At 37.9% G+C, this 15,295-nt stretch overlaps 1 protein-coding gene across 13 annotated transcripts in view; it reads left to right on the top strand.

Annotated features, from left to right (window-relative positions):
* MEIS2 (Meis homeobox 2) overlaps positions 1–15,295 on the top strand; it is a 230,469-nt gene that overhangs the window by 209,238 nt on the left and 5,936 nt on the right. For all 13 annotated transcript variants that reach the window (XM_081209146.1, XM_081209139.1, XM_081209145.1 and 10 more), the window contains one exon: positions 14,680–14,738. In XM_081209146.1, coding sequence (XP_081065272.1) covers positions 14,680–14,738 — 59 coding nt within the window. The remainder of the gene's footprint in view (positions 1–14,679; positions 14,739–15,295) is intronic.

Below are 15,295 nucleotides of genomic sequence, written 5' to 3'. Positions count from 1 at the left end.
CAGATGAAGAGGCACTCCTTTGCCCCTAGACCTTTTAGGGGAGGATGAACTGGTTTAATTGAATATGGTCACCTCCTTCCTTGAGATGTTATTTAATGTGGTTTTAAATTATTTTTATATCTTTTTGCTGTTGTGTATTTTAGATCTGTATATTTCTTTATGTACCATGCCCTGCAACTGTGTGATGAAGGGCAGATAGTAAATGCAATCAATAAATGGCTTTATTGCAGATGATGGGGCATTGAATGAGACAGTCAGTAATATTTAATGGTAGTCATACTCAGAGCAGACCCACTGAAATCAATAGATTTAAGTTACTTAAGTGAATTTATTTCTATATGTCTACTATGAATATGACATGGGCGTAGCCAGGATTTTTGTTAGGGGGGCAGGCCTTTTGTTGGGGGAACAGAACCTCAGTTTGCTATGTATTTTTATTGATTGTTATAGATTTAGGGGGGCAGCTGCCCCTCCCTGCCCATGTCTAGCACCTGATGTCACACAACAGCTTACTAAGGCTACCTGAACCATGCATAGCAGAGGTGAGATTTGAACCATAGGCTTCCTAATTCATAGCTCAGTCTACACTATGCTACACTACTTCTTGTGAAGCTGTCCTTTGTATTTGTTTCTGGTGATGAATCAACACTATATTTTGCAGAGCATAAATGAAGTAATGGGGAGCTGTGCAAGACAAATATTACTGCTTTATGTCAGGTTAAGTGACCAAGATTTCTAAAGAAATGAGGGGACTTACTGGCACTCAGAAGACTCGGGAAACAATAATTGAGAGGTTGGCGGAGGTAAACATCTACTGGCCTCAAGAGTTGATGGCTTTCCCAAAGGAGATGCAAAATTGGCAGATATCAAAGGATATCTCGGATACTAATGGGGAGCTCTAATATGCATATAGTTACATCGCTTGGAAAGTCTTTCCCATTAATTTCAGTGGAGGGGTAACTCTCCAATGAAGCAAGGGGTGGAACCTCTATGCATAAGAGTTCCAGTGACTTTCATACCATAGTGACAATTCCTTACTGCTGGGGAACAGACTAAGTTCTGGTGAACACTGCAAAGAATTCTGCTGAATTACCTTTTGGGGGCTTATCCCACTGCTATACTTAAATTATTTTTCTGCCTTCTTTTGAAATAAATAAGATATATAAGACTGAAAAGGATAACATGCACATACGCATCTGAAAAATTGTCACACGTTGAGAAATCATTATGGCTGTTGTATCTCTCTGTTTACCTGTCTAGTCTTCCTAAAACTTTCCCCTTCATCTCTAGGAAAGTAAATACCGGTAGGTTGTGCCTATAGTTGTTCATTTGTAGGATTAGATCCAGACTACTTAGACCCACCGAAATCAACGACACTTAAGTTAGTCATGATACTATATATATATTCTCTGCACTACTAATGTATAGAGGTTTGTGTCCAACTTCTCTGCAATGCTCACTTCTGTAACTTTAAAATCCGTAGCTTTAAAAAATCAGGAACAGCCAATAAAGATATTAAGAGCCCGATTCCTATAAAGGAATTTCTTTAAATAGTGCTCTTTAACTTCTAGAGGAGAAAGAGGATCACTCAGCACCTCATAAAAGGTGATCTGTTTCTTAAACCAGCTGACCCTAAGGGGTCAAGCCAGGTCATAGTTTCAATATTTTTATTGTATTAAAACCAACTCCTTATAAAGTTCTTTCCCCTAATAATCCTTAATAAATCAATTCTGTATCGTTACCTGCTTGTGGCTGCTAGTATATTAACCATGTCCCTAAACCAGCATGAACACCTTAAAGATCAATACCCGTCAATTTTTCAGCATGGAGTTCCTTTTTGTTGGCGTTGGCTATAGATTTGAAAGACTTGGGGATGTTCATAACAAATTTCCTGAAGTCCACTGAGTTGACAGGCAGGTAAAATATATATTTCCATGCCTTAATCCTTTTGCCTTCAGATTTGAAGATTTTAATAGCTATGGAAAAATGCACAAGCATGGTCAAGACAGGACAGTGGATACAAAAAGCATAGTTTACTTAGGGCAAAATTTGCTGTCAGGAAAATGGAGCATAGCTTCTGAACTCAAGAACCAGCAGTGCATGTGCAGGTTGGATGTAGATGGTTGCTACAATAAGACTTCTTTCATACAGGTGTGTTTATGCCCCGGGCTTGCTGGCCACAGTCCATTCCATTTACAGAAGCTGAATTAAACAATAACTACCGCATTGCAAAAAGAAGAAGGGGGGAGGGAAAGGTGAGCGTCAAAGGAGATGCCTGAGAGCTTTGTTAGGGCCAAGAAAAACCCTGTTGCAGTTGTCAGAGCTTGTTGATGTTGCAGAGAACGGCACTTTTTTTTCTCCTGGATTTTGTGGTTCTGCCTTAGGAAAGAAAGTAAAATAGAACGGAAGAACAAAGTCCTACTCTATAAATCAGCAGCTGCTCCTTGCCAGATCAAAGGAGTGACATTTTTGCTCCTGGACTACTTGTCCACTTTAGGTGCTTGACAGACAGCTAACAGCTGGCCTGCTATACAGCATAGGAGAATTGGGCTACATCTTCTTCAGAGTAGATGACAAGCTAATCAGAGATACCTATAATACAAGACATGCAAGAGCACCTTGATCTCTTCAAATGTATCTAGCAGGTGTTTCTAAGCATGCTTACACATTTGGGAGAAGTTATTACTAAGCTTATTTTCCTCTGAAAGTGCTTTTAAATTTCATCAAATTTTATCATAAATACCAAAAAGTAAACAGATACTAGCTTTCAAAATGAATATCCCTTTGTAATTGTTTATATAAAACATTCAAAAACCTAATCTGGTTTGGAATAAGCACAATTGCCAATAATTTGTCTAAATGCTACAAAAATATGGGGTCCCCCCCCCAAAAAAATTTTAAGCTATGACAGCAACATAAATGGTTGAGTGGTCAGTTTAAGAATTATATGAAAGGTCTCTGTTTTATGCAGTGGTTATTCCAATGCACATAACCTCAAAATAAGAGGTTTCAAATTTGCAAAAGCTGTACTTAGTGCCTCTATAAAAATGTATGTATACAGACCTGGAATTTTAACATCAGCAGTAAAACTTTCAAAGTAATTCGGTTTCTAGTTGATTCTCATCTGCAATAAATCATGTGCAGGATGAGGCAATATACTACAACATGTCTATTGACTTAGCATTTTATCTTTAAGATGTGAATAGCTAAGGAACTCTTTCTGTTTGTCTCCTCCCTTTCAAGTACCTATGAAAGATCTCTCTTACAGTGTGATAAATAACTGCTTATGAATAATCTAATGGCATTATAGAAAGGAAGCAGACATTACTTTGGAAAACATGACCTGCTGAGATGTTTTGTTATGTGGCATCAGATGTGATTACATTCACAGAATAGTGTTTATTACCATTCAGATTTCCAGGGGAAATAAAAAATAATTTTCTACATAGGTTAAAAATTCTTGAAAGCTCATAACGGAAATCGGTGTCTGTCAATGTCTTTCTGTAGTAGCAATTCTTTATTACACTTAATATTAGGAGATTTATTTATTTCTGCAACTGGTTATTTATTCACTGTGGGGATTCACAGTATATTTATAATCCAGGATGGTGGATTATTCCATTATATTATTATAATTTTAATGCAAAATGGACTTGTACTGTTCAGTCTTATAGCTATATTAGGCTGCAATTGTATTCATACTTTCCTGGGAACAATCACCAGTAAACACAGCGGGACTTACTTTTGAGTAGACACATGTAGCATTGTGCTGTTCAATTTTTTAAAAACCGGCAGAAAATTAAAAAAGGAGCACCTATACATTAAATAGCTATAAGAATTCCAGAGCATGTTATAATTAGACAATTTATTAGCAGTGTTTGTCTTAAAAGTCTTTCGTTTGGGACAGAGTATATGGCACATACATGTTCCTGATAAAACTGGGACACTAATATAACAGCATAATCCTATACATGTCTACTCGGAAGTAAGTCCCACTGAATTCAGTAAGATTCCCAGGTAGGACTATAGCCTAAAGATTCAATCTAGTGCACATTGATTTGGGATTAAATCCTATTAAATAGTGGGATTACGTCCAAGTAAATAATGTGTAGGGTTCTGCTGCATACCTTATTTCCAGGAATTGTTTCACCTAACTTCATTGAGTCCTACACAGAACCCTATAGTTTGGCTCCATCTCATGGCTTCCTAGTATATATGTTGGCAGAGGTCGCTGGGAACCTCTCTATCTGGTGTTATGAGTGAACATATTGGTACAAGAGATGCAGGAAAAGGACTTGAAAAATGCATAGAGCTGGACCAAATTTTGAGAGGCAAATGTGCATTTTCTTTTCCACATTTTAATGTTGCTGACAGAAATTCAGATTTGGAGTTTAAAATTTCATTTTAAAAGACAAGGTAGCATTTCGGTACTCAGCATATGCCTTTCAGTGGTTTCCTGATGCAAATATGTATGCATCCAAATATGTAGGAATGTATCCATGCTTGAATCTTGGCCAAAAGGGGGGGGGGAGCCAGGGGGAGTGGTTTTGCCAAGTCCGTATGTTTTGTGTAAATTTCATTTTAGCTGCGTATGCTAAGCTAAATATAGCTCAATTCTCTGAATCCTAAACCTGGCCCTTGCTACATGAAGCTGATTACATTTTGTTGGTTTGTTTCAAAAATTTATATACTGCTTTTCCCTTGTGAATCAAAGTTTTATGTCTCTTTTGTAGGAAATGTATATACATTTTGTGTCTCACAATTTCCGTTGCAGTGGGAGGGCAGGATTATTGCATTACATGTGGGGGGGGGTTACTGCTTTTATTATGATATATATTTTTGTATTGCTAATAATAATAATAATAATAATAATAATAATAATAATAATAATAATAATAAATAGTCCAGTCCAAGAGCCCATGGTGGCTTTAAATACCTAGGAATAACTCTCACATCTGATATTAAACAGTTAGGCTGAAGGAACTATACAAATATTTATAAAAGCATGCAACAGAATTAAAAATGGAAGCATATTAACCCAAGCTCACTCGGATGCATTGCAGTAAAAATGTCGATATTGCCTACATTCTCATATCTTTTTCAGATATATATCAGTCCCATTCTTCCCTCTAAAATAAGGCAAAATAAACTCAATTCTATAGGAACAGGTCCAAGGGAAGCTTAGGAATGCCCAATTTAGGACTGTACAATGTTTCCCTATTAGAAACTCCTTAGTGCACCAAAAGTACTTCAGAGGGACTCCCTGTAACTGCCAGTGATGACTTTGAAAATGCACTCCCAGCACCAATCAGTTGATTGACACTAAAAGCAGGTTATCAAAGAAAGTTGCCACTGATCAGTGGTTCTGCCAACCTGCTTTGTCCTATGATAGGTAGCAATTGACAGGTGGGCAATTCTGTCCATCTGTCAACATTGACCCATAGGAAGTGGGAACTAGCCTGATAAAGAGTTCTTGTGAACTCAAAAGTTTGCACACAATTTTGTTACATTTTGGTTGGTGTAATAAAAGTATTGCCGTAATAGGAATTTTGGAACTTTGTAGTGCTTTAGAACAAAACGGGGGGAAAACACCCACCCTAAATAATGATGTTTTTGTAGGCACACTATCACAGGGGATACTAGTATTTTCTGTAGTGCAGGCAGGCACTACAGAAGTATAAGTTAGAAGAAGAAGAAGAAGAAGAAGAAGAAGAAGAAGAAGAAGAAGAAGAAGAAGAAGAAGTTGTTGTTGTTGTTGTTGTTGTTGTTTTGCATTGACCATCTATGGTATCATAAGACACTTTGGTACCATAAGGGAGTATAGTGCCCATCTAGTCATGAATCAGTCATTGCCATTGTTAAGGTATCCTAATCTTTTTTTGAATGCCACAAAATTTTCAGTAAAAAGTGTTTCAAGTAAATGAAGTCTTCTAACTTTCTCTGACTTTTCAAGTATTATTTATTTAATAGCCTTTTGGACTTGTTTGTAGCCAAGTGATTTAAAGCAGCTTTAAATATACGAACAGAGAGAATGCTGTGTAGCGCGGTATGGCACAGTCATCCTAAAGAAAGATGTGTATCATCCTTTGTTATAAAACTATATACATGGAAATGGATACCTACCATAATTCTATTGAGAGAAAAGAATGAAATGAACTGAGATTAGTAGATTTCAGCCAGGAAAAAGAAATGTGTGTTTAATAATTAAGGATTGTTTGAAAGGTATAAAATACACTGTAAACTGTAAATTAAACTAAAAATGTTAATTTAATATTTTGTATTCCAGTACTCCAGAAAAGCCTCTTCTGTAGGCCACTCAAAAAATCACACATTTAGGGCCAAGCTACACATGTTGTTAATTCTGTAAATAAATAGTTGCTGCTGCAGTCCCCAAGCAGGATCGAAGACAATGGCAAAGAGGAAGGCAGGGGGTTAATTCCCACAGTACCAATGAAAAAAATAACTCCTCCCAAGTTGTTTGTATTATTGGGAGGGAAACTTGGCATTATTCTGAGTCACTGGAAAGATGTGACATAGATATCTTTCATACGCAAAGCCCTGTGTCCAAAGAGCCATGTTCAACCAGTTCTGCATGCTGGGCTAGTCTTTCTCAAATCGTGTACCAACCCCACACTCCTTTTGCAAATAATGATACTTTAAAAAAAAAAAGAATTGGGATATGGTATTGAGAGTTGTTATTCAAAAGAAATGCCCCCCCCCCACAAGGCATACCCAAATTTCTTTAAGTATGTCTAAGGGTAGCCCTTTGTATGCACCCAAAATATTCATCCAGATCCTTAAAACTTCACAATGTGAAATTATACAGTTCACTTAAAATGAACAAGGCATATACCTCATTTCACTTGCATTCAGTAGGGGAGGCTGCATGTAGAATGTTGTTCAACTTTGCACACCGATTGAAATGTGGCTAGTTAGGACCATGACTCTCTTCCTGGTGACCACCTTTTCCTAGTTGCTTAAACAGAATAAAGGATGCAATGTTTACCCCCCCCCCAAGCTCTTCACACATCATAGAAACAAAAGTCCAGGAGAAATAGATCCTGCTGGGTGTAGGAGACTGATACCCTGCACCACTCTCGTGTTCTCTGGCCTGTGTAGAGAACTTAAGGGAAGGGAAGGGGTCAGCCTCTCAACTTCATACCAGGCTTTGGAGATTGATACTGCTTTCAAATCCTGGAGTGTGCAGAGGACTTGGGGAAGAGGTGGTGTTGCTGGAAACCACAAATAATGATTGACCAACCAAGGCCAGCCCAATTATGTGGACTCTTGGCTTGGAGAATGCATGAATAGTACCTGGCTTGCATTCATTCCTAAGGTTTCTTCAATACTAGGCACCATACACAAGCAGATTCAGCCCCTAGTGTTCCTTTTTAGTACAAGAAATATTTGGCAGCCTGTTCTAAAATACATGCTGTATTGCCACTATGGCTTCATAGAATGCACAATATTCATGACTACTATGAAGGGAAACCTCCAATAGTAACACTACTATCATTACAAATATGTGCCAAAAGAAGAGAGATTAAATTTCATTTTTGCGTTTCAGAAGAAGCAAATCAGCTGAACAAGACAGTCCTGGAATTTGTCAGTTATAGATGCAATAAATATATGAGTTTTAGTTTCCTGAAGTGAAAATTGCATATTTCCTGTGGTAGATAGGGTGTTGGGGGAATGGGGCCCTAGGATCTACATGTTTCAAAGTGCCATAATACCCCGCAAATATAATAAGACATAGACAAATATCTATGAACGTTTAACAGATTTACTCTATGCCATGTTAAGCGCATCAGAACAATATATGGTTTGCAAATGCTTAAGCCTGTCAAAATATTACCAAGTAGCCATAATAGCTCATGCCAAATGCTGTTCATCAGCATTTTATTCTGCATGAAAAGAAATTCACATGAAATTGAATATTTGGTATCTGGAAAAGAACTCTGGGAATCTCTATTTTCATTTTAGAAAGTGTGTGTACAGTATTTCAACAAGTAGCTTAGGGTCTATTTCATTATTTTCTTTTGCATAGCAGAGTCATCAAATGATGTTAGCCTGACATTTTGTGAAATAAGTTGTTTTTGACAAAGAGCTCAACATGGAATAAAATGTTGGTAGGTTACCATAGCAAGATGACCAAGGGTCAGTATGGCTACATAGGTATAGAAAACTGTTGGGTGCTATATTGGGCACAGAGGATTTCATTGGAACTTTACAGCATCAAGTGCATTTATCTCACAACGGTATTCTTATTTATTGTACTCGAAAGTAAGTTCCATTGAAGACTGGGATTTATTTCTGAAAAAACATACATAGGATTGTGGTATAAATGAATGTGGAAGCACAGTTCCCCAAATAATGTAAATGAAAATTCCTTATATTTATGTATACTAGAAATGTGAAAACCATACAAGCTTCCTTTCTTTTCGCCATGGTAATGTGTGGTTTTATGGCACAAGATCACCATGCAAGACTGTTCCCAGACACAGCTGCATTAATTTGTATGAGTCAGTTGGAGTATTGGGCAAATGCCCAACCTTCTATGTTTCTAAGAGAAAAATTCAGAAATCAGCTCACAGCCTGCCTTTATTCAATATTCAATATAGTTCAACACAATGCTCAAATTATGTCAAGGCACCAAGGAAAACCAAAGGGGCATAGGCAAAGCAACCATGGTAAATGTGTTTAGGGATGTTAGTCAGCTAAACTTACTCAAGGTATAACCATTGAAATTAAAGGACCTATCTTAGTTAGGTTTATTAATTTCAATGGATGTACTCTGAGTAAAAGTTAGTTGAAACCCACTCTAGGATTACAGTCCAGGAATAACTGTTTTACTTATGTGAGTGAGAGTATCTGTTTATAACCAAATGTGGCAAAGAAATTTATGTTCTTGCTTCACTTACAAATGGAGTGTGGTGGGGTAAGAGCTCATGAAGACTGGGCACACAAAGGTTTCACATATAATTCAGAAGCTTTTTCTATTCAAATCTATGATATCTTTAAAATAAAATACTACAGTTCTTTCCTCATGCACTATGACCATTTAAATTTTATCATAAGTGTTTTGCTGAAAAATAGGGTGACTTTTTAATAAAAAATGGATTCGATTCAATTTGAAAATGATTAAATTTCTCAGCAGGACCCATGTCATATGTACATTCCAAATTTTGAAATGTCAGTTGGCCAAAGATTAATTTTTCCATTAAAAGTGAACAAATTTGGATTTGTTTTGCATGCTTAAGTCATGCCAGCCCTCTACTGAAAATGTCAGTGCCATACAGTGAGCTGGAACAAAAACCTGAGGAAAAATGCTTCTTACATATTGTGAATGAATTATCACCATTTTCGCACACTACTATTCATGAACAAAAAATAATCCTTTCCCTCTTTTAGTGCTGGAAAATGAATATCTCCAAAGGCTCCACTTGAATTAAAACTAGGGGGCAATGGAAAATGAATTCAGAAAATTCCATGTACTGTATAAGTTTCTGATTAGTCTCTAATGATGGTAATGGTTAAAAGTAATAACCCTTTTGAAGGCTATTCAGTGGCTCATGAACAATTAAGTTGTTGATCTTAATTCAAATTTTAGTAAATCAAAGGGGGGAAATCACTTATTGTGGAAAATGGGCTGAGAGATCCTTCTGTTCTTCATATAGGCCATCTTTTGTTTCTACTTCTATACTTACTTGGATGTGATTTCTTAAGATCCTGTTTGGGATTCATATTGTCCATTACAGACATTGAACACCATTCCTAGGACTCATCACTCATAACTGTCAAGTTTTCACCAGATCCGCCTGCAACAATTTCATTGGTGTGAATGCCTGTAGCACAATCAGCATTCATTCTGACCACAGCACTTCCAAGCATCATTAGTACTGATACACATAATGTTGGCATGTACACTTCTTGTTGCAGTGCCATTACTGCTGATTTCTACAGCCATGTCATCAAAGGACAGCTGCAAGTGGTGTCTACTGTACCTAAGGCTGTGTGATAGGATACCTACTGTACCACCAGCAATGCAGCTTTTCTATACTTAAAAGTAGGCAGCAAATATGGTTAACTTCTCTGAGTGGTACATAAAAAGAACATGAGTCTCAATGGTGGGAGGAAACAAATCTCCAATGGCAGATCAGCTTTTAAAGACTTCTTCCCCATGTGACATTTTCCTGTTAAGCATCTTAACTACTTTTGTGAATTTTAATAATACTGGTGAGGGATACATGACTGTTGGTGTAGGGGAAACAGAGGGTGCAATACATCAGTGCGCTTTATCATAGTACCAACCTGTACAATTGTGCTATTTTCTCCTCTTGGGGTGAGAATTATTTTTTAGGGTTTTTTTATGGATTGCCAGTACACCTCTGATGTCCTTTGAAACTAGATCAAACCATCAGTTCTTCCAAGTGGAACCTTTGATTCTCTCACCATTTCATCCAGCTCTTTAGTTCAATATTATTAAACATTGTTAATACCTGGGATCCTTTTATCCTGGATCACTGGATTCTCACTTTTACTTTTACTTGACACTTTTACTCCTTTCACTATTTCCTTGAATTACCACTTCAACATCTGTTCTTCAACAAGCAGCAGATATTCTTTTTCAGAATGGAGAAATAAAATTATTCCCAGAATCATCTATGGTTACTTCAGTAGACTACTTATTCGTGTTTGCAGGGTATCACCTTCATCCAAGCCACCAAGTTCTAGATGGCTTCATTGGCGATCATCCCATGTCTTTCAGCTGGGTTTGAGTTATGTCCATAGACCAGGCTCCCCTCACCCCTGACCACTGGTCCTGTTAGCTAGGGATGATGGGAGCTGTAGTCCCAAAACATCTGGAGGGCCGAGTTTGCCTATGCCTGCCATAGACTATAGGCAATTCATTCCTGACTCAGCTCAGCTCAGCTCAGAAAGCTTCTGTGTTTTGCAGAAGCTAATCTAGTGCTCTTAAATTACCACAACTTTTACCAAGTGCATCACAACCATTATAGCCCTTCTTAATTGTCAGAACATCACCCATATTCCATTATATAGACAGCTGGTTCTGGCTAGGAACCTACAGGCTGGCCACTGAGAGAACAGGCTCCTGGGCCAGATGGGCCATTGGTCTGATCTGTCAGGGCCGTCTTCTTACGTTCTTCATCAGTGGATCTTGTATTTCTATCACAATCCCTCTTGAACATTAAGATGGTGAAAGCAAAAGAGGGTTTTTGAAAAGTGTCAGTCAATTCCTTTTCCCGGGCGCCAGTATGCTTATACCTGTAGGGTGCTTGTAGTGTTGTCAGACCTTAGAGTCCTAAAATTTTGTTTGTTTGCTTACATGCTGGCTTTTGCCAAAAAGAACCGTATGGCAATAATTCTTTGTTAGTCACAACTTCAAAAAATAACAAATACACAAATTCACACTAAAAGCCAAACCACCACAAAAGAATAACAGCGAGTAAAACAATTCATTTACACTGTGAGAAGCTAAAGCTACACTGGAAAGTTAAAGTTAAAGTAGAGACGGCAGTGCTAAAAATGATGACAAAAGATATTAAAAGGTTGTTAAAATTATTTAAAGGTTTGGGAGAATAAAGTTTTTTCTCCTTGTACCACAAAAACATGAATGTGGGTGCCATGTGAGCCTCTCCAGGGAGAGTATTTCACAGTTGGAGGACATTGCCAGTTATGGAGAACTTGCCCAACCCTTTCTACGCTGAACACTGTCTTCCAAACACTTGAGGTGCCATTTATTTATAAATGGGCAGCCATTTATTTGGCAGGAAAGCACACAGAATTTTTGAGCACAGCTATATTTGTAAGGATCTGTGAACTAGGACACACCTCCCATGCTGGCATTAGAAGACATCTAGAACATCGTCTTCCTCCTAAAACCAGCCACTCACGGCAGAATGACGATTTCCTGAGGCCGCAAGCTTCTGTGTGCTTCTTTTCAGGTTCCCTGGTTCGTACAGCACTTTTGGTGACTGCAGTATTAAAATGTTTGTTGTTTGGAGGCAAGTGGCTTTTGTTCTGCATCTTGTGGAATCATCTCCCTCCCTGGAACTTTGAATACCCCCTTCCAGATGACTTGTACCCCCAGGGGGGTCCTGCCCCAAATTTGAGAACCACTGACCTAGGGCTTCCACTGTTTCCTCAAAAAATATCTGTTGAATCAATTAGCAGCTCTAACGCAGATAAATTCTGGGCTAGTCCTCTCTCTCTCTCTCTCTCTCTCTCTCTCTCTCTCTCTCTGTGTGTGTGTGTGTGTGTGTGACTGGCACATGCACAGAATACACAAGTGCTGAGCAGATTTTCAAAATCCTCTTCCCAAGTTTCTGTCCTGTTGACCTGTTGAATTAATTAACATTAGCCCCACAGGCTAGGGTTTTTAATTGTGTATGTTCATAAAAGCCAGTTTTGTATCCCTTTGGTCAAAGGATTATGAATTGTCCAAGTCTTCTGTATTGTTGTGTAAACTCCCTTTAAAAAAAAAAATCTTAAAGAGGATGCCCCCCTTTTTAAATTAATGTATACATTCTGACGAGTTTCCAAAGATATGACCTTTAGGTGAACCCCTTTAACCTTCCCCTTAATTATTTGTTTGAAGACAGTGTAGTGTTCTCCTGCTGAGAATGAAGAACCATAATGCATTGCAGTCCTGTGAGTAAGGGAGTGTTGTAAGGAAGTGGAAAGGGACATAAATAAGGAGACCACCAGATGTAAATAATAAAAAGTGGTTGGAGCTGAAATAAAAACTGAAAAAGCAATTTAATTTACCTTATGAGTGGCTAGGTTGAAGAAAGCAAGGGTCAGCAAGGCTCAAAGTGGAGGAGAATCTGTTGTGTGTTACCAATCCAAGTACAGTACATGCTTGTTTCGTTCCTTAAACCTTGCCATCTGCATACATCATTAGAAGCTCATTGAAGAGAAAACAGTCTTATCAGGCTTTTCTGTTAATCTCTGTTGGCGTTAACTTCAGCTGATAAAAGGCATGCTAGCTGCAGAAGGCTCAGGTCAGTCCCTGTTTGGTCAGTGTAGCAACATTACTGGAAAGCAGCTAAGCAAATTAAGCCCTATCAAAGACCTTTGTCTTGGAGGACAGAAATATGCCTTGAATTCACAGTGTTATGTTAGGAATATAGCCTCAGTGACAGAAATCACTATTACCTAGAGGAGCAAGCTATAAAAGCAGTCTTAAATGCCTAGCATTTGCTTTTGACTAATTATAAGGCAGTGTATTCTTATTATTTTTACAATGGGTGTATTTAAATAGTGAGCAATGTGTAAACAAAAAGATGCAAAGTAGCCTATGTAGTCTTTTGAGCATTTATGCATCATCTATTAAATGACATTCCCACTAGCATACAATTAGAAGAGTTGATTTCAAAGGTGTCTATTACTGTAAAGTGAACTTAACCTGGAAGGAGAGCAGTGACTATGTCCAAACCCCAAATGCTAGATTCTACTACCTTACAAACTTTTAATAATCATGGGTTTTATGTGAAGCTCACTGAAATCGTTATTAATTTATACGATACAAATAAGCTAAGTTTGAGGCGATGGGTATGTTTAGAATATCAGGAATCGCTAATGATCATTAGCAGTTCTTAAGTGTCATTTAGTTGAGCAATGAATGACAATACTGGACAAACCCTGAACATAACTACTAATGTTCTCTAAAAACACAGAGAATGGAGATAAAAACCAATAGAGATCAAAACAAGTGGGTCTTGTGAATTATAGAAAATGGCCTTAACTAAACTGTGCAATTAAGAAACATTTTTTTGGGGGGGGGGATCATTTCACTGGGGTTAGTTTGAACAAGATTATCTGATGTGGGTTGTTATGCATTAACTTAATGGGGAAATATGCAAGCACTTATTTTTGGATTACCCACAAAATTAAATCCAGGCTTCCCTTGCCAAATAATGGGCTTTACCTAACATTCAGATGACTCGGACACTGCTTTAGTTATGGTACCTGATTGGAGAAGAAGTTATTTTGGGCCTAATAATAAACACATGTACCTGCAATTCCCTCTTTCTATCAAGTTGAAAGGTGCCCCGGTTTATGGTTGGAAGTTGCCTTATGCTCTCTGCCCTGGGTGTCCCACTCTTGGTTGAAAAGGTCGCCCCCAGCTGGCACTGACCTCCAAATGACCCTTGACTTTACAGGCTTAAACTGCAGGAGTTGTAGAAGAGCAGAAGTTCTTTCTGGGCCAGCACTTATTGCTGCTGTGCTGGTGATAAAACTTCAGACAGCCTAATTGATGGCTTTGCTGACCTAACAATACCTTGTGAAAGCACAGAATAGCAAAGCCTGGTCCTCATTTATGGACAGCTGCAATGGCAGCTGAATTGCCTAGGACAAAAAAAATAAAAAATAAAAATAAAATATTCCACAATACTTCAACTGGGTTTTTAGATGGCCAGATAATCTTGCTTTTGAAGTAAAACCAAGTGTTAAATTGTGCATATTTTTATGTGTGATTCATTATTTCCTGACAAGTAGTTTTCTAACCTGGAATGTTGTTTTTGTTTTTAATCCGGTTTTCTGTACTGCAACCCTGCCATGAGGAAGAAAGTGGGGGTCTAATAAAAGATATTTTTTTTTAAAGTACAGCATTAAACGGACAAACAGATTTCTATACTTTGTGTTCTATTTCAGGTTTATTAATGCCAGAAGAAGAATAGTACAGCCTATGATTGACCAGTCAAATCGAGCAGGCAAGTTCCAAGTAGTATCTGTATTCAAGTCCCACAGGCACAAATCCTCATCAAGTTATTCTTCAGGAATCCCTTCACCTGGTAAATAAATGCTTCCAATAGGCATTCTGGGAGATTTTCTTCTTCTTATGTCCCCAGAATTCCGCTATAGGAAGCAACTTCACTAATTGGTGCTAATTGGAGATTTCCCACCCTGACTCTGCTGAAACTGCTTTTTATTTTCTCTCTGAATTGGTAATTGGGTACAAGTACTAGTGCCACAAGCAGTTTGTTTGACTGGGAGCACTTGAATTGCTCATTGCTTTTCTGCATCCAATCAGCAGGACAATCTCATTTTCTTGCTACCCACAACTCCTTGGTGCATGCATTGCTTTCACTGCTGTAAGGCTAGCTGTAAAACTCATTGTATCCATTCATTTGCTTTGACTATTCACAATATGCTACTAATGCCTGGGACATGCTACAATACTGCCAAAAATATTTAAATTTTATTGCTTTCAGTTACTTAATGCACCAAATATTTTACCATTAAAATTCTGCCAAACATGTTCTTCCAG

This window comes from Podarcis bocagei (genome assembly GCF_964188305.1).
Source record: "Podarcis bocagei genome assembly, chromosome: 1".
Lineage (NCBI taxonomy): Eukaryota > Metazoa > Chordata > Lepidosauria > Squamata > Lacertidae > Podarcis > Podarcis bocagei.
Note: the sequence above shows the minus strand (reverse complement) of the source record. Positions and strands in the feature narration are given on the sequence as shown.